The sequence below is a fragment of the Nyctereutes procyonoides genome, unplaced genomic scaffold (genome assembly GCF_905146905.1).
Source record: "Nyctereutes procyonoides isolate TBG_1078 unplaced genomic scaffold, NYPRO_anot_genome, whole genome shotgun sequence".
NCBI classification, from domain to species: Eukaryota; Metazoa; Chordata; class Mammalia; order Carnivora; family Canidae; genus Nyctereutes; species Nyctereutes procyonoides.
The window spans coordinates 906,191-926,897 of NW_026575113.1; the positions used below are offsets into that span (position 1 = coordinate 906,191).

The 20,707-nt window shown below is 38.2% G+C and overlaps 1 protein-coding gene across 2 annotated transcripts in view; it reads left to right on the top strand.

Annotated features, from left to right (window-relative positions):
• Positions 1-20,707, top strand: part of TRIP11 (thyroid hormone receptor interactor 11) — a 69,520-nt gene continuing 48,813 nt past the window's right edge. Inside the window, exons 1-5 of one of the 2 annotated variants that reach the window (XM_055333660.1) lie at positions 1-419; positions 4,743-4,804; positions 11,408-11,518; positions 15,744-16,022; positions 18,907-18,975. In XM_055333660.1, coding sequence (XP_055189635.1) covers positions 281-419; positions 4,743-4,804; positions 11,408-11,518; positions 15,744-16,022; positions 18,907-18,975 — 660 coding nt within the window. In that variant the 5' untranslated portion in view covers positions 1-280. The remainder of the gene's footprint in view (positions 420-4,742; positions 4,805-11,407; positions 11,519-15,743; positions 16,023-18,906; positions 18,976-20,707) is intronic. The other variant, XM_055333661.1, reaches the window with a different exon arrangement.

Sequence of the window (20,707 nt, forward strand, 5' to 3'; positions counted from 1 at the left end):
CGGGGGCGGGGCGGGGGTCGGAGGAATGAGCAGAGGCCGCTGGAGGCGGAGCCCCGCTCACGTCCCGGGCCCGGCCTCGGCGTTTCTGGGCCGAACCCGGCGGCCGGTGGGAGCCCGCGCGGAGCCGGCGTTGCCAGGAGCCCCTCATTGTGCCGTCTGGCCTGGAACCTTCGGCGCGGGCCGGCCCGGCGCAGGCGGGTTCGGGGACGTCTGGCGGCATCGTCCGACGACGCTGGCCGCTTGTCTGGGGGCGGGCCCGGTCGTTCTCTAAGCCGCCGCGATGTCGTCCTGGCTCGGGGGCCTGGGCTCCGGCCTGGGCCAGTCGCTGGGGCAAGTCGGGGGCAGCCTGGCCTCCCTCACCGACCAGATCTCAAGCTTCACGAAGGACATGCTGCTGGAGGGCGCGGAGGAGGTGGAAGGTAACGGCGGGAGCGCCGGGCGGGAGGGGGGAGCGCCGATGGGTGCCCGCGTCCGGCCTTCGCGGCTGCCGCCCCTCCTCTGGCCTTCAGGCTCCTTGTGGCCTCTCTCCCGACAGACGTTCCCTGCTGGACGACCCCGGGGCCCGGGCCGGGCTCTGCCTGCCCGGGTGAAGGCCGCGGCCCCTCAGAGGGGTGAGAACTGCTCCTGCGTCGAGCAGTTTATTTTTGTCTGGTCCCTCCACGCCCACCGCTTGCTTGCTTTGCCTTTAGTTTGGGGGCGGGTCTGATTTTCGTCCTTTCCCTTTATACTGACACAATCAAAAAAAAAAAAAAAAGAAGAAGTAGTAGTGTCTGCGCCTGGCACAGTCACTTCCCCCCTGGAGTTGTGTGACAGCTGGAGCGACGGATCACGGTCTTTAGGACGCTCAAGTTCTTTCTGACTTGAATACGTTGTCGGACGGGGCTGTGTTTTCCCTCCTAGTCAGTCTACGTTTTTGCTTATTCTGACGGTGGAATGTGTCTCTGTGCCTGACGACCCGTTCCCCCTGTGTGTCTCCGGTGAAACAAGGAAGCTGCCCATCCTCAGCAGCTCTCCTTTTTGACGTCCTTGTTTCGCTTCACTGATGAGTAGTGACCCAGACCCACATAGTGGCTGATAGTTGACGTCCGTATTTTGATTTCCTGGTACTTTTTTTTTTTTTTTCCCCCCGCAAGTAGTATTCAGATCTAAAGAGTACTGTGTCTATTTATTTGTTTTAGAAGAGTACTTTAGATTTCAATGGAGGCCTGCCTCCAGAGAGATGACGGGCTGCTCTTTTGGACGAGAGAGCACTCCTCGGATGATTCTTATCTCTTATAAGTAGATGAATTGGCATTCTGGTTTGATTTCTTTATCCTGATATAATTGAAGCTTCATGTTTATTGGGTTGAGATGAAGATGGTTTGAGAAAAAGTCTATTCAGAATTCGCCTTTTTAAAAAGGAGGAGCTTTGGAGAGCTGCTGAAATCCATTTTACTACTTGGAGTACACCTTGGGTGGGAAGGGCAACAGGTGGGACAGGTTGGGGGTGAGACTGAATGGGATTCTCCCTGTGTTGGGGAGGAGGGTCATGTGACCTTTAAATTTAGAACAGAAAAGGGCTGGATGGCATGGGAGATGACCAGTCTCTTCCCGGATCCTGGTTAGGGGAAAACAGCTGGATACTCCTAGAAAATATGCCCCCATCTGACTGTTTATAGGGTTAAGGTGGAATGCTTTTTGTTCTTCCTAACAAATATATTCCTGTATTCTCATTCTTAATGGTTTCATCATCTGCCCGGTCTCTTAAACTTTGTCACTTTTGTTTTGCTTCTTTTTTTTTTTCCCCCCCCATTTCTTGTTTCCATTTGGCCACTAGATCTTGTTCATCCTGTGCCAGAATTGTTCCTTACATTCCTCTTTTCCTTTATTACTCCCTCTGTTTTCTTTTGTTCAGACCCCCATTCTCTCTCCCATGCACTTTTTCCTTCCGTATCCTGCCACCCATTTCTCCCTACTCAATCCCATATTCTTTGTGCTGCCAGCTTTCTAAAACACAGCTGCTTTAAAATCTTTTAGCTCTGCTCTTTACAGGATAAAATCCAAAGCTCTTGGTTTTGGGAGACCAGAAAACTCTTCTGAGATCAACGTCCCTTTTCTCGTCTTACCTCTTATTCCTTCCCCTTCTCTCCAAATTGCCATACATATGCATGTTCACACACTTATGCTCTTGCACCCAGAGCTTCTGCCACATGGAACCTTGTGAAGTCCCTACAATTCCAAACCTTTGCATGGAAAGCCTTTCCTTTTCTACTTCCTTCTTTGCTTGGAAAACAGTTTTTTCCTGTATGACCTTGCTCACGTGCTGGATACTTGGTGAAACCATTCTCAGTCCGTGACAGGCTGAGTTGATTGCATGTGATCCTGTGGGATCTCTCTTTGAGAGCACTTACCATCTTGAGTTATAATTTACCTCTTTTCTAGATGTCCAGCATAGGGAATGTACATATATATGTTATCCTTATATTACCAGTATTTGGCACCTTCCCACATGGTATAGGCACAGAAAAAATTTGCTGATTAAAATTTGTGATTAGAAATCTGCAAAGTTGCTTAATGCTTTTATTATCTCCCTTTCTAATAGGACTTGCTTTTAACACCTAATTTATTGATTTTATAAATCATTAAAGGGTCAAAATACAGTTCATTTATTCATTTAACAAGTATTTATTTGAGCATCTACCCTGTGCCAGCAGTGAACAAGATAACAGTTCCAAAATAGCACTGTTGGTACACCTTCAAAATTATCCATATTTGCAGTATCAGAAAGTTCCTGTTTTACCAAAAACTACTGATTTATTCAGGATTAGGAGCTTGGGCTTTTCAGTTAGACATGGGTTGGAATCCACCTCCATGCATTACAGATTGTGGGATCTTTGGCAAATTCTTATTTAGCCTCTTTATTTATTTATTTTTTTTAGATTTCACTCTTTTTTTTTTAAATTTTTATTTATTCATGATAGCCACACACACACACACACAGAGAGAGAGAGAGAGAGAGAGGCAGAGACACAGGCAGAGGGAGAAGCAGGCTCCATGCACCGGGAGCCCGATGTGGGATTCGATCCAGGATCTCCAGGATCGCGCCCTGGGCCAAAGGCAGGCGCTAAACCGCTGCGCCACCCAGGGATCCCATTATTTAGTCTCTTTAAAGCAGAATTCCCTTATCTGTTAAATAGATGTAATCATACCTGTCGTGGGGTTGGGAGGATTAAGTGAAATCACGATTGTAAAATGCCTAGCAGATGGTAAGCATTAATAAAGAGTAGCTGTTTTTGTTTTCCCTCAGTGAGGAAGAAGTTTTTGGTCTGTAAAATATCTCCCCTTTATTCTTAAAAAGACCAGGATTTTTATTTTTTATTTTTATTTTTTTTGGAGGCAGTAAGGAGGAGAGCTGCATAAAACTGTTTTTATCCCTCTTTGAAACAGTTGCTGCTTCTAACATTGACCCTCCTAAACAGACTAGATTATAATTTGTTCTCTTCTGAGAAGCAATTAGATGATCCTGTTAGAGTTTCAAGTGAGATATATAAACAACCACAGAAGCAAATGCACCTGGTGATTTTCAAAATTAAAAAAAATGGTCACTATTGTCACTATTCTTTACTGAATATCATTTGTGTTTTCTTTTGACTTAAACTGTAAATCAAAGAAGTTATTTTTATAGTGTTAAAATGGTGTAACATCTCTCTCTCACTGTGTGCCTATCATAAATAAATAAAAAATTTAAAAAAAGAAAATTATAAAATGGTGTAACAAATGAAAAATACTAGTACCTAGGAAAAAAAAATCTTACCTCTCTGGATGATCATGCAATGTGGATGATCTGGTGGCATTGAGAGTGCCATTTTGACACTGCTGGCCTCTTGCTCTCCCTTTTTTTAAAAAAAAAATTTTAATTTTTAGACTTTTTTTTAATTTTTTTTTTTTTTTTTTTAAGTAAACTGTACGCCCAATGTGGGGCTTGAGCTCATACCCTGAGAATAGGAGTACATGCTCCACTAGCTGGGCCAGCCAGGTGCCCTATCTCTGATTCTCCTTTTTTTTTTTTTTTTAAATAAATTTATTTTTTATTGGTGTTCAATTTGCCAACATATAGAATAACACCCAGTGCTCATCCCGTCAAGTGCCCACCTCAGTGCCCGTCACCCAGTCACCGCCACCCCCCGCCCACCTCACCTTCCACCACCCCTAGTTCGTTTCCCAGAGTTAGGAGTTTTTCATGTTCTTCCGACTCTCCTTTTAAATGAAAATATACAAGAGCAGACTGAGCTCATTCCCATTTTAAATAAATAGTGCTCGTGTTACTTGACATAAGTATTCTTTTAGTGTATTTTCATTATTTATGCGTCATTATTATTTGATAGTATTGGAAGCAGAAGTTACAAATAAGGCCTAAGCACCAGTTTTATAACTCTCATCTAAAATTATACTAAACCCAAGGAGATTTTAATTTGTAAAACTCAATTTTCCATAATAAAATTTTAATGAACACTTCCGAGGGGGAAATGTAGATGTCCTACCTAGATACAGAAGGTAGGCAAAAATAATGACTTATGTACTGATAAAGCATATATGTGGCAGTAGGAAATTGTGATAAAAGTCAAGTGGTATTTGTCTTCTGAATTTGTTCTTGGATCCGCATACCATTCTGTTGAAAGCTCAGTAAAATATATGTACTTCACAATGCCTGTTTATTCATATGGTGTTGATCATATATTCAGTGTATGCTGTTTCTTTCATAGCAGAATTACCTAATTCTAGGAGAAAGGAAGTTGAAGCCATTCATGCAATCTTAAGATCAGAGGTAAGGAAAATTAAAGACTATTATTGAACTTATATTTTTTCTTTTTTGAGGGCATGACAGTAAACTTATACGGTTTTTCAGTTCTTCTTACTGTACTGCTTACCACTTTTATCTCTTCTCTTTTATCCCAGTTCTTTTCTCATCTTTTAGATGAATATATTTACATGTTACTCCACTTTGCTGCTTAATATTCCTGTCTCTGCTGCTATGTGCTGGAAGTTGGAAAATGGCCAAGTGTAGAAATACAGAAATACTAGTGGCAACAATTTATCAGGGAATTATCAGGTTCTGACAGTGTGCTCAATTATAGTAGTGCATTTATTGAAGTATAATGTGAAGAATGCAATTCTATTTAATCTAGGCCTTTTAAATCTGCTAACATGAAAAAAAAAGTGTGATATTTGCACACAAGAGTATAGGTATAACAAATTAGTTTTGCCATTTTTTTCCCATTGTTCGTCAGTGCCTTGTGGTGACTACCTCTGAACATTGTACTTAATGGGGAGGAGGAAAACTTGGGAACGATTCAAAGGAAAACCATAAAGAAAATGATTTAAAAAGAGATCTATTGTATAGTACTAATGACACTCAACTATTTAGCTTTTGAATAAGAACAATGAGGGAACATGTAGTATTTCATTAAGATATTTTTAGAGGACTCTGAGAAGTATGGTTTCCTCTTTGCTGAGCCCATAAAAAGAGAAAATTGGTTTTAAAATATCAGAAAGTATTTCCTGATGAGCATTATTGAACTCTGGCCCAGATTACTGAGGTGGACGTAGAGGGACCTCTCAAGAAGACTGTCATGGTTTTATACTGTCTCAATTCAAGATGGCACTTGGGTGACACTTGAGACATTAGGTATAATTACCTAGTAAGTAGATGCTTCAGTGACAGTTGAACTTAATAACTTATTTATATGGCTGAGATAGGAAATTGTTCCTGTAATCCCTAAAGAAATCTTTTAGAAGGCACTGAATAATTAGTACAGGCTCACCCCGAAAAATTAAATGGTAGTGACATTAATTTAAGTAAATTTGGACAGCCCGGGTGGCTCAGCGATTTAGCTCCACCTTCAGCCCAGGGAGTGATCCTGGAGACCCGGGATCGAGTCCCACATCAGGCTTCCTGCATGGAGCCTGCTTCTTCCTCTGCCTGTGTCTCTGCCTCTGCCTCTCTGTGTGTGTGTGTCTGTCATGAATAAATAAATAAAATCTTAAAAAAAATTTTTTTTAAGTAAATTTGCCAGTGTCCATTTGGGGGAAAAAAGTAAATAGGATGAACCTGCTTAGTGAATGTCTGCTCTGTATTGAGTTAGCGAAGGGAGAAGAGAAATCTTCTGTCCCTCTGTCGGTCTCACTTCTAATCTCTCCGGGTTATGGCAAACATGATTCTAGTGTTTAGAAATATTTTTGGTATAATATATCCCCAGATGAGAAAGCCAGTTTCCTTATTTGATGCTTATTCACAGTAGCTTGAGCTACTCAAATACTAGAGGACAAGAGACTGTTGGATTTCCCAAGGGCTTTGTTTTCTTAGGTGATTGATTCTTAGCTGTCTGTGTGTTAGTACAAAAGCACTTTATACCTTCACCTCATACATAACTGTGCAATAAGAGAGTAAGGTGAAGCTAGGATTGAAGTCATCAGGAAACTAAAAAATATAAAGTTGTATTTAGAAAGTTTTAGATTTTATTTATTTATTTCAGAGAGAGAGAGAGAGAGAGAGTGGGGGGGGGGAGGCAGCAGGGGAGTGGAAGAGAGAATCTCAAGCAGACTCCTTGCTGTGGGTCTTGATCCCTCAACCTGGAGATCATGACCTGAGCCAAAACCAAGAGTTGGATGCTTAACCAACTGAGCCAACTGAGAAAATGTAGGTTTCTTAAATTTAACCCTCTATGCCCCAAAGAAGTCTCATCACATTTACCATCTGGATCCAGTGAACTCTTAATTTTTTTATATTAAATCATGTTATAAGTAATTTACAGAAGTAGAAATAAAATGATAGTGAAAACTTTATTTAATAACCTTTTCATGGCAAGTCCATATTTTTATTACATAGATTTCTGGTTTTGAAAACATATATGTTCAAAATATGTTCTTTGAATGTAGTTAACTGCTTTTTAACTCTTATGCATGAACTGAAATGCATCTTATTTTGTAAATACTGGTTCCAGATTTCACTTACATCTCTAATAGATTTCAACTGATCATGACTTCTGGTTCTTCTTGACTTGTGTCATTAAACTACTATTTTTGAAAACTGTGATGCCTCATGATTTGTTGATGAGGGCTGTCATCTTTGCTCCATAATTATAAAGCCAATTTATAAATACCAATTAGATTTATAAATACCAATTACAGTGATCAGTCCACTGAATTTTTTTCCCTTATGTCATCTTTTTTTTTTCCTATTCACTTTTTTATACACACCGGCATGTAGCATTTTTCCATGTATGAACTATATCAAGTAAATATTGGTGTGCAAATACCATATATAGTGAATACCATCACATAGCCATTTAGTAAAGTTGAATGGCTCAGGTCCTTGTCACAAAATAGTGTGAGGTAAAATCTTTTCCTAATGAATGACTAACTTGATGAGAACATTGTATTTCTTGTTTGCTCTTAGAAATATATTGTTCACTCATCAGTTCTGGAGTTTGAGAAAATCCCTGCAGGATATTATTATGTGAAGACTTGGCTGGGATTTTGTCTCTCCAGCCTGCTCACCACAAGCATCAGACTACGGAATGCTGTTTTCTGTCTCTTCACATTCTGTCTCTTCTGAGTTGTCTAATTAGCTGTGAAATGTTTTTCTCTGTCAGTTTTCTTTTCTTTGGGGAAACGAAAATTCTTAATTTTCAAATGTGTACAATGAAAGCAAAAAACAGCAAAACTAAAAAGACACTACAAGTGGGTATCTCTAGCTTTTTTCATTTTAAAAGGTGTTGTAATACTTCAGGCACTTCAGTCAGAAAACTGGTTATTTCACTATTGCATCATTCTTCTGGGTGACTCTATCAGTCTTCTGTTTTCTCATTGTATAAGACTTTTAACCTAGTTGAGAATAATTGGTGAATGGTAAAATAATTTTTAAAATGGTAAACATCAAAATGTTTCAAATACAGAAAAAATAAGCTCTTTACAATTTCATGAATGTTCTTAGATTTATAAAGGGCTCAACAACTTCTTATGGTAAGTGCAAGATAGAATAAGTCTCATTTTATAATTTATTTATTTTTTAACATTTTATTTTCTTTCAATTTTATTTTTTTAAGAATCTTTTTTTTTTTTTTTTAAGATTTTATTTGAAAGATAGCAAGAGAGAGCAGAGCAGGAAGGAGGGGGAGGGGCAGAGAGAGAAGCAGGCTCCCTTCTGAGCAGAGACTCATGATGTGGGAATCATGTAGGACTCAATCCCAGGACCCCGGGATCATGAGCTGAAGGCAGACACTTAACTGACTGAGCCACCCAAGCATCTTAAGATTTTACTTTTAAGTAATCTCTACACTGAATGTGGGGCTCGAACCCACAACCGCAACCTCAAGATCAAGAGTTGCATGTTCCACCAACTAAGCCAGCCAAGCACCAGGAGTTTTATTTTATTTAAGAAATAAGTAATTTTTCTCTGTTAGAGGATGTATAAGAAAAAATAAAAGTTATAAGTATCTGTCCTCACAGATAGGACTACTCAAAAAAGAAACTCAGAAAATAAAGTTGGGTCCAGTAGACCTTGATGGTATAACAGGTTGAGCAGGATGGAATCATTTAAGGATATAAGAACCTCATAGATTTATTTCAAGGGCAGAAATTGTAGCCAGACTTCAGAAAGGGGCTGCAAGCAGAACTGCAGACAACTAGGGATATGTCTCTCATTTTTACTCTCTGTTCCTTATGTATGTTTATTTGTTTTCCTTTCAGACAAGCTGTCTTGGTTCCACTTTCCATATAATAGAAAGTATGTCCTTCATGAATTTGGCAACCTTGTGACTCTCACATGGCTAGGGAGGTGAGGGCACCTCACAAGCAATTAGATATTGGCCAAATCAGAAGTTTTCAAGTTCTGGTTATTAGCCAGAGTTCACTAAATAGACTTAGGTTTTTTTGTTTTATTTTGTTTTGTTTTGTTTTGTTTTTAAAGATTTTATTTATTCATGAGATCCCAGGACCCCGGGATCATGACTTGAACCAAAGACAAGACATTCAACCATTGAGCCACCCAGGTGCCCCTAGACTTAGTTATTTTTATTTGAAAAAGCCAGAGTAGACTTTATTACTGGATTTTTGACTACACTATATTGTGTTACTTCAGTTATGTTTGGTATTTTTCATGTTAAAAGCTCACAGAAAAAAAAAAAAGGCTCATAGAAAGTCATTGGCAGAAGTTGCCAATAGAATAGAAGGTAATTAATTGTGTGGGCCTGTGTCTTATTTGTTTCTTCAAGATAACCAAAATCTATTAGATTTTTGGGGACAGACTCCCAAACTAGGATTTGTGTTCATTCCTTTGAATTTCTCTGTGTATTCATAAAATCTCCCTGGATAAAAACTTTCATATCTGTTGATATAAGAAATTCCTGGGGGATCCCTGGGTGGCGCAGCGGTTTGGCGCCTGCCTTTGGCCCAGGGCGCGATTCTGGAGACCCCGGATCGAATCCCACGTCAGGCTCCCGGTGCATGGAGCCTGCTTCTCCCTCTGCCTATGTCTCTGCCTCTTTCTCTCTCTCTCTCTCTCTCTCTGTGTGACTATCATAAAAATAAATAAAAATTTTAAAAAAATTAAAAAAAAAAAGAAATTCCTGGACTCTTAAGACATTCTCAAAGTGAAAAAGTCTTCATCTTCTAGCAGAACTTTTTTCCTACCACATCAGTCACTGTTTTCTTAGCTTTCATTCTTAAACTATGTTTGTAGATGTATTAGTAGAATTCTTAGTTATTTGTGATAATTTGTAAATTCTTTTGCCAAAGAGCTTTAGTGCCCACTTATGTTGCTCCATTATGTCCTTTTTCATTCAAATTCTAGGAATGATAATAGGTTAAGATAATTTAATATTTGAGTACATAAAATTTAAGTAAATTTTATTAAGATTTAGGGGCGCCTGGGTGGCTCATTAGGTTAATAAGCATCTGCCTTTGGCTCAGGTCATGATCTCCATGTCCTGGGATCGAGCCCAGCATCAGGCTTCCTTCTTAGCAGGGTGTCTGCTTCTCTCTCCCTCTGCTCCTCCCTACTGCTCCTTCTCTCTCTTTCTCTTTCTCTCTCTCTCTCTCTCTCTCTCTCTCTCTCCAAATAAGATTTACTTATTTGAAAAAAAAAAAAAAAGATTTACTTATTTGAGAGAGTGAGTGCACATGTTCTCTCTCTCTCTCTCTCTCTCTCTCTCTCTCTCTCTCTCTCGAGTTTAGGGAGGGGCAAAGGGAGAGAATCTTTAAAGCAGACCCCCTGCTGAGCGGGGAAACCCAACACAGGGGGGCTCCATTGCATGACCCATGAGATCATGCCCTGAGCTGAAACCAAGACTGAGACGCTTAAGTGATTGAGTCACCCAGGTACCTCCAAATTTAAGTAGTTTTTTATTTTTTATTTTTTATATTATTTATTTATTTATGAGAGACCAGAAAGAGAGAGAGAGACAGAGAGAGAGAGAGAGAGGCAGAGGCAGAGACACAGGCAGAGGGAGAAGCAGGCTCCATGCTGGGAGCCCGACATGGGACTTGATCCCAGGTTTCCAGGATCACGGCCTGGACTGAAGGCGGTGCTGAACTGCTGAGCCATCCGGGCTGCCCAAATTTAAGTAATTTTTTAAACATATTTTCCAAAGTTTTCAAAGACTGTGATGTCTAGATTCATTGAATTAGAATATTTTTGTCTACCTCAAACTACTTGTGTACTAGTTTTTGAACTCGGTTCTAGTATGGTTTTCAAATTGGATTTTTCAGAAGTGCTTCAGGATCTGGCAGACAAGCAGACAAGGAATATGAAGCTTTGGCCTCCTACCTGTACTTCAGCAAGAAGTCTTTTTTAAAAAGATTTCTTTTAAAAATGTTGGGTGGCTCAGCAGTTGAGTGTCTGCCTTCAGCTCAGATTGTCATCCCAGTCTGGGGATTGAGTCCTACATTGGGCTCCCTGTGTGAAGCCTGTTTCTCCCTCTGCCTGTGTTTCTGCCTCTCTGTGTGTCTCTCATGAATAAATAGATAAAATCTTTAAAAAAAATGTTGTTTGGAGAGAAAATAAAAGTTGAAACGTGTAATGTAGTTTATTCATTAATCAAACATAGATTGCCTATTACATGCCAGACCCTGGACATGCAGAGATGGGGGAAACATTGATTGTTGGCTTTTTCTTAGCAGAAGATCAAACTGGACAAGATTTTTTTTTCTACTTTGGTTCAGAATTTTTGCATAATCTCTATAAATATGCTTATTGTACTTCTAACTTTAATTGAAACTGTATTTGAAAGACCAGAATTCTGTCTGAGGATTTCTATATTTTATATCTTTTTTTTGTATAAAGCAGTATATTTTTTGTGATGCCATACACATAACTGTTATTAACATGTTTTAGTCTTTTTGTTGAAAATACTTTTTTCTTTATTTCTAGAATGAGAGACTCAAAGAACTTTGTACTGATTTAGAAGAGAAGCATGAAGCATCAGAGCTTCAAATAAAGCAACAATCTACAAATTACCGAAATCAACTACAACAGAAAGAGGTAAAGGTTATTATAATTACTTCATGTTTATTTCATTGTGATGTTTTTAGGAAGATTTTTAAGAGTTATAAATCAAACTATAACATAGATACATGAAAATATTTAAAGAGTGATGAAGTTAGTAATTCCCAACTCAGTTTGATCCTAATTTAACAAGAACGCTAAGCTTTTCTGTTTAATTTATATTTTATAAGCTAACCTTTACTTCCTACCTTCCAAAAGAGGAAAACTTTTAATAAAATATCTTCACGTATCTTTTACTTATAATTTCTGATTTTATGAAACCTAATTTCTACTCTATTTACTTAAAATTGTGAATCAGTGTAATTATTGCTAATGACATTTCATTTTTTTTGTTTAAAGATTTTATTTATTTGAGAGAGAGTGAGTGAAAGAACACAGCACGGAGGGGCAGAGGGAAAGGGAGAAGCAGACTCCTCTTTTGCAGGGAGCCTGATGGGCGGCTGTAACCTGAGCTGAAGGCAGCTGCTTAACTGACCCACTGACCCACCCCAGCACCCGGACTTTTTTTTTTTTTTTTTTTAAGATTTATTTATTTATTCATGAGAGACACACAGAGAGAGAGAGAGTGAGAGGCAGGCTCCATGCAGGGAACCTGATCTGGGAATCCATCTCGGGGCTCCAGGATCACGCCCTGGGCCAAAGGCAGGCACTTCTCCGCTGAGCCACCCTGACATTTTTAAAAAATGATTTTGACTTCCCCACCCTGACATTTTTAAAAAATGATTTTGACTACCATGTTAATGTGTATTGAATTGGAATTTACTTGATGTCCATGGAAAAACAGAATATCAAGTCTATTGAGTTGACTTACATTGTTCTGCCAATACTTTTCCCCTTTAATTTGTTAGAAATGTTTATTTTGAAATAGACTTATCTCTCTGTGGTGCTGGTAATAGATACAATGTAACTTAAACAGTGTTATAATGTATCCTTAAAATACAGACTGTGTCCATGTTTCTCTCTTTTTTTTTTTTTTTTTTAAGATTTTATTTATTCATGAGAGACACAGAAAGAGAAGAGGCAGAGACAGAGGCAGAGGGAGAAGCAGGCTCCATGCAGGGAGCCTGCCTGGGACTTGATCCCGGGACTCCAGGATCACGCCCTGGGCAGAAGGCGTCAGTAAACCGCTGAGCCACCCAGGCTGCCCCTGTGTCCATGTTTCATTCTGTGAATTCTCTTCGGTGTTTAGTACATAAATGGAATTCAGTAAATAGTTCTATTGAGGGATCCCTGGGTGGCGCAGCGGTTTGGCGCCTGCCTTTGGCCCAGGGCGCGATCCTGGAGACCCGGGATCGAATCCCATATCGGGCTCCCGGTGCATGGAGCCTGCTTCTCCCTCTGCCTGTGTCTCTGCCTCTCTCTCTCTCTCTCTCTGTGACTATCATAAAAATAAATAAATTAAAAAAAAATAGTTCTATTGAATTGAATTAAACTATTTCTTGTTTAATTATCCAGATCATTTGGGTTTTCTTCAGTTTGTTGATTAAATATTCATTTCTACCATAATAACATCATATATGAGTTTTTAAAGATTTATTTATTTTTATTGCTTCTTGGCCTTTTGGCTCAGATCAAGTGAAAAGATTTCTTTATTCTAGAGAGAGAGTGGATGTGCAGGCACGAGAGCAGGGAGGGGCAGATGAGAGGAAGAGACAGAATCTCAAGCAGAGTCAGAGCTGAGTGCAGGGCCTGAAGCCATGCTCAAACTCACACCCCTGAAGTCATGACCTGAACTGAAACCAAGACTTGGATGCCTAACCAACTGAGCCACCCAGGCACCCTCATATATAAAATTTAGATGAAAAATAAAATAAATAAAATAAAATAGTAAAGTAAAGTAAAATAAAATAAAATAAAATAAAAAATAAAATAAAAAAATTTAGATGCACTGATTTTTCTTTTTAGTTCCTTTAGTAACATACTAAAATGAAAAATAAAAGTAAGCCACAGTAAAGATAAACACTTAAACTTAAGTTTCCAATCTGTAAGGAATTGATTTCATAAAATATAATAAATTACTACAAAAATAAAATTAATATAAAAAAGGAAGATTACAAGTTCAAGGTAAAGCTAAAAGCCCACTTTTTTTTTTTTTTTAAAGATTATTTATTTGAGGGCAAAGTAAGCAAATGAGAGACCATGAGTGGAGGGGGATGGGTCAAAGGGAGAGGGAGAAGCAGGCTCCCCCTGAGCAGGGAGCCTGATGCAGGGCTCCATTGCAGGACCGTGGGATCATGACCTGTGCTGAAGACAGACACCCAACCAACGGAGCCACTCAAGTGCCCCTAAAAGCCCACTTTTTAAAAAGATTTAACAGATTATAAAATTTCTCTGTCAAATTGCTTTAAAAGACTATTAAGCCTTACTCTTTAAACTTCTGTACTTGTCATGGACTGGTAATAAAACATTCATGCCTTCAGTCCATAAACCACACTTTGAGCAACACTGACTTGTAAATATTACAATAGAGCAGTAGTTCCCAACTAGGGATTTACAGCTGACACCTTAAAAAAAATATATGTTTATGTCCTCTAGGAGATTCTGATTTTGGTGTACTGGGAAGGGGCCATGGTATTGGTATTTTCCAGGAACTCCATAGGTAATTCTGATGTTTACATACTAATTGAAAATACTGCTGTGGAAAATCTGGCATTTTATTTTCTACTTAACTATTGATATTAGAGGGCAAATTAAGCATTTTAGTGTAGAAATACCTCTTTGTTATTAGAGCTCGCATTTTTTAACTCTATAATGATATAGATACCAATTTTATAATGAGAACTTTCTTTGTATTAAAGCTACACTTGAAAAAAATTGTGGATTTCAGTGCTTTTTTTTTTCTTTAAAGATTTTATTTATTTATTCATGAGAGACATAGAGAGAGAGAGAGAGGCAGACACACAGGCAGAGGGAGAAGCAGGCTCCATGCAGGGAGCCTGATGTGGGACTCAATCCTGGGATTCCAGGATCACACCCTGGGCCGAAGGCAGATGCTAAACCGCTGAGCCACCCAGGGATCCCCGATTTTAGTGCTTTTTACTAGAATGAAAGATAATTTATAAATATACTTAAGATCTGTTTTCTACCCATGTTGTGGTATTCATATTCCCCAAAGATGCAATTTACCTTTCATCATTAATGGGCAAATGAATGAAAGGTGTGCACTGATACAAATTTCTTTTAGAAAAGGAGCTCTGATATGAGAAACCTGTTTGTTATGACACTTGACATAATCGTGCTTGGTTTTTGTTTAATTGCTTGGCTTTATATGTATATGTATAGTGGTTGGTTGACTCCCAATATCATATTCTTTTCCATTGTGGCAGGATATCGTCTGGAGTAGGTATTTTATGGGAAGCTTATCTCAATTCTCCTTAGCTTATTCACTTTTATATTTCGAGTAATCTCTCAGAATAGGTATGATTTTATGGTAATATGCCATACCTATGTTCATAATTTCTTCTAGACAATGAGTTAGTATTGCCAGCCCTTAGTCAAAACTTTACTAAGGGTTTTGGAATTTTTATTTTATTATTTCCCTGAGTAAAGTCATATTTTCACTGGCTCCTTTTTGCCAAGGCTAAAGCCAAGGCCTCTTTCATTATATGATTTCTTTCTAAGACTCAAAGGCTAGTAATAATAACCACAGGCTCACTGTGTTATCTAAGAATGGATTAATAAAGCATTTCTTCAGTTATACAGACCAGTACAAAGTAACCCCTGATTCATGGTGCATTTTAAACCTAAATTCCATATGTAGACTTAAAATCAGTAACATAAGACTATGCCAACATATTGTCCAAAGAAACGTGCTAATACATAGACTCCTGCAGCTTTCATTTTCCTATCACTTACAGTTGAATAATACAAATAGAACCCTTGAAATTGCCTATAGTACTTGACACCTTAGAATGTAGTAAACCCAAGTTTAACTGAGAATTTTGTTGGCTTAGTTAACATAGGAGCGAGATGTTCTGGTCTTTTTGCTATTTGAACCATTATCTCTGTTTTAACTAGTAATCAATCATGTTTGGTTTTTTAATAAAAATGTTATGGTTTGGGGTCTTACAGAAGCCTTGGATTCAGCTGATAGAGTTACCGTCATTGGATAATTTTAAACAAATTATTATAACAGTCTAGAAAGAGGTCAGGATGGTTATTTTAAAGTGCCTTCTCTAAAATACAGATTGTAAATGTGTAGGTAGAAATCAGCCATCTTAAAGCAAGACAGATTGCACTGCAGGATCAGTTGCTGAAGCTGCAGTCAGCTGCTCAGTCCGCACATTCAGGAGCTAGCAGCGTACCAGCAGCCCCGGCATCATCTCCGTTCAGCTATTCTGTCAGTCATCATGCTTCAGCTTTCCATGACGATGATATGGACTTCAGTGACATAATTTCATCACAACAAGAAATAAACAGATTGTCAAATGAAGTTTCAAGACTTGAGTCTGAGGTTGGCCATTGGAGGCATATTGCTCAGGTAGGTAAAATTGACACGAGTCTTTGAAAACTATTAGTGAGGAAAAAATAGTGGTTCTATAGGTACAACTTTTGGTATCAGAGAGAACCCTGGACTAGGAAATTGAAGATCTGTATTCTAATTCTGCCAGTGATTTTCTGAGTGGTTTTTAATCAGGTCATCTTTCTCAGTCTCTGTTTCCCCCTCTATAGAATATTTGGGAGAAATTTTCAAAAAAATTGAGAGCAACAGAACCACATTTTAAAATAAAATAAAAAATTACAAGTCCAGGACTTAAAAGAGATAAAAATGGAGTTGCTATGATTGAGCTAGCATCTTTTCCCCCGGAGTCTATGAGGCCTCTTTTTTTTTTTTTTAATAATAATAAATTTATTTTTTATTGGTGTTCAACTTGCCAACATACAGAATAACACCCAGTGCTCATCCCGTCTAGTGCCCCCCTCAGTGCTCGCCACCCAGTCACCCCCACCCCCCACCCTTCTCCCCTTCCACCACCCCTAGTTTGTTTCCCAGAGTTAGGAGTCTTCCATGTTCTGTCTCCCTTTCTGATATTTCCTGCCCATTTCTTCTCCCTTCCCCTCTATTCCCTTTCACTATTATTTATATTCCCCAAATGAATGAGACCATATAATGTTTGTCCTTCTCCGATTGACTTATTTCACTCAGCATAATACCTTCCAGTTCCATCCACGTTGAAGCAAATGGTGGGTATTTGTCATTTCTAATGGCTGAGTAATATTCCATTGCTTGAGCTTCTTTGATGGCAACTCCAGGGATCCAAGACCCCAGATTGGAAACTACTTGTGTGGATGTTCTCTGAGGTTCCTCTTCTCATTAATTATGTGTATGATAAAAATCTGATCATTCGTATTATCCAATACATTAAGCAAACTATTCTGTATTTTGTGCATTAGAAATTAAATCCTTGCTATTTAGGCTATAAACTTTCTTTCAAGGAACACTTTGTCTTTTTTTTAAAAGATTTTATTTATTTGACAGAGCGCACATGTGCGTATGCAGGGGAGCAGCAGACAGAGGGAGAAACAGGCTCCCCGCAGAGCAGAGAGCTAGATGTCGGGCTTGATCCCAGGACCTTGGGATCATGACCCAAGCCAAAGGCAGACACTTAACTGACTGAGCCATCCAGGCACCCCTCAAGGAACATTTTTCATTTTATATATCAGATTCTATATACTATTGAGATGTTTGTCTACATGAGACCCAAAGGAAACTGGAATATTGTACATTTGGATTTAATTTCATCAGTGTAGAGAAAAATATATAAGTAAAGAAATTATTTTCTTTTTGTAAGTGTGGTCTAGTTATATAAAGGAAAAACCCTGCCAATTAAAATTACCTTTTGCTTCCCAAGTTGCTAGAGATTCCAAGTACCCAAAATAAATGGAATGATCACTTTGTCCATCTTATATCTAAAAATGTAATAGTTCTTTAACTACTGTCAAATTGTAGATTTTCTATCCTACCTTTAGAGATTAGGATTTTGTAGCCTATTTTAGGGCCTTGGAAATTGCATTCAAATAAGTAAATATCCCAGGTGATTCTGATACACATTTTAAGAAACATTGCCTAGGATAAGATTTTATAGGGAAGAGATGTATTTTTGGTAAGTGTATTTAAACATATCTTGAATATTTACTATATTATAGACCTATAATAGGATATATTCTAGGTAGAAAAGGCATAATTGGGATCTTTCAGGGGACTTAAGTTTTTAACAAACCATAGTAAAACTTATTTGTGTTATATTTTACAAGACATTTCTAAATATGTTATCCTAATATAAATCTTCATAACTATGAGGTATTTATTATCTCTTTTACAGTTTAATACAATTACTGTAAGTTTAATATATTTACTGTCTCAGTCATGAAGTTGTAATTCAAACAGGCATCTTTTGACTCCAAATCTTGTGTTCTTTCTAGTATATTGTGTCCCTCTTTTGATCTCAAGAGCAGCTTTTGGTTCCTTAACATGCTATATAGTAAATGTTAATAAAGATAAATAGACAACATTCAGCTTTGAATGTGAAGAGAAGAATCCAAAAGTTTAATTGTCAAACCAAAGATTATTTTGTATTGAGGTAGAGATCATCTGGGTAAAATCATTTAAAAAAGATTTTTACTTGGTTATTACTAGAATTAATGTTGGGTAGTTGGCATTTTAGAAATTTTCCTTTTAGGAAGCTGTTTCATTTTCATCAAATTTACATTTTGTTAAGCTAAGTAAAATAAAATATTCTCTGTTTTCCTTCTTAACGTTGGTTATTTTGTGAGAGTGTCTCCGTAATTAACAAACACTTGAAAATTATGTTTGTGGTTTTTTTTTAGAAAGAGTTGGGGGGAGGGTCAGGGGAAGAGGGAGAGAGAGAATCTCAAGCAGGGTCCACGTTCAGTGAGGAGCCCAATTTCGGGCTTGATCTCACAACCCTGAGATTATGACCTGAGTTAAAATCAAGAGTTGAACGTTTAACCAGCTGAACCCAGACATCCCTTGAAAATTATCTTTTATTTGTTGTGTTTTAAACGGTACTCGGCATTTTTTTTAATCAGACTTTGTCTGAGAAATGCCCCTTTTTTGAAGATTTTTATTTTTTAAATATTTTATTTATTCATGAAAAACACACATGGGGGGCGGGGGAACGGGGCAGAGACACAGGCAGAGGGAGAAGCAGGCTCCATGCAGGGAGCCTGATGGACTCGACGGACTCGATCCCGGGTCTCCAGGATCATGCCCTGGGCTGAAGGCAGCACTAAACCACTGAGCCACCCGGGCTGCCCTTGAAGAATATTTTTTAATAAAATTTGTGACCTTCTCTTTTACAAGAAAACCAATACAATTGTTTTCTAATTCTGTTCTGATCTAGACTTCTAAAGCACAAGGATCAAATAGCTCTGATCAAAGTGAAATCTGCAAACTACAAAGTATCATTAAGGTAAGGTTGTAGGAATAATGGCTATTACACATCTAAAATTTTGCTTATTAAAGTAGAAGTGTGACAGAAGGCTTAATTACAAAACTATATAGATTATGATTGTTTTTATCATTTTGTATTTTCATCTTTTATAACAGCAAGGTATATAAAAATGTCTGTTTCCAAAATCATTTGTTTTTGAACATTTGTTGTTTTTTTTTTTTAGTAGTTTATATTTCCTTAGTTTCTACTTGCTACTGCATCTTGTAAAATTGTCTTTTTTTTTTTTTAAGGTTTTGTTTATAAGAATGGGAGGGAGAGGGAGAGAGAATCTAAAGCAGACTCCACATTGAGCACAGAACCCAGTGTGGGACTCGATCCTGTGACCCTGAGATCATGACCTGAGCCAAAATCAAGACTCAGTTGCTTAACAGCCACATAGGCTCCCCAATATGGTCTTCATTAAAACAATTCCAGGGTTGCTAAAATTTCAGGGTTTAGTGTTAAATGATATTGAGAAAATAAAATGCTAATACTATTCATTATAAATAGCTATTTTCCTTTAATGGTAGAATTTTGCTACTTTATGTCAATTATTTTAAGAAAAATCTTGATTACATAGTTTTATCATGTAGCAATGAATTGTTTTTAGTGTACAAATTATGATCAAGTGTATGGGGCACCTGAGTGACTCAGTTTGTTAAATGTCTACCTTCAGCTTAGGTCATGATCCCAGGGTCCTTGATCGAGGCCTAATTTGGGCTCCCTGCTCAGCAGAGTGTCTGTTTCTCCCTCCGCCCTCCCCCAATCAGTCTACTTGTGCTTTTAAATGCATGCACATGCTCACCCTTTCTCAAATAAATAAAATCTTAAAAAACATACTATCAGGTATAGAATTTTTAGTTTTTGGTTTTATTATTATTACAATACTAACATAACTGGGTTCCAAAGTCAGACTTGTGTTTGAATCCTGACTCTGCTATTACCAGCTGTTCTGCTTTGAGCAAATTACTTAATCTTTCCAAGCTTTGGCTTTATCATTAGTAAAGTAGATTTCATAATACCTTCCTTGTAGGATCATTTTTTTTTTTAAGATTTTTTATTTATTCATTCATGAGAGACACAGAGAGAGAGAGAGAGAGAGAGAGAGAGAGAGAGAGAGAGAGAGAGAGGCAGAGACACCGGCAGAGGGAGTAGCAGGACTCGATCCCGGGACTCCAGGATCAGGCCCTGGGCTGAAGGTGGCGTGAAACTGCTCAGCCACCCAGGCTGTTCCTTGTAGGATCATTTTATAGTTTAATTGTTAAGCTGCCTGCCAAGTGCTGGCATCTAAGTAAGTGTACAGGATTAAAGAATAACTTGTCTTCTCATGAAACAAAAGCTAATTTATTGATTACAATTCCTGGTTATGAGCAACAAAAACCTTCTCTGGCTAAGTAAAGTGAAAGAGGATTTACTGAAAGGACCCAATAGTCTCTCCCCAAGATCGAAGGAAGAATTAAGCATTTTGGTCTTGGAAAGGACAGGAATGAAAATAGCAACAGGTATCTAGATAGCAGGACACAGTGGACAGACTTCTCGAAGCAGCTATCACAATGTTTGTGGTCCAAACAGTTACCCTTTTTGAATGACTAAGCTCAAGATCCAGATTCCTGGGAGAGAGACTGGTGGTCTCATGTTGGAGAGCAAGATATTTTTGCTCATCTTTTGTTTCATTTTTTTTCTTGCTGGTATTCTCTCATTAAAATAGAAA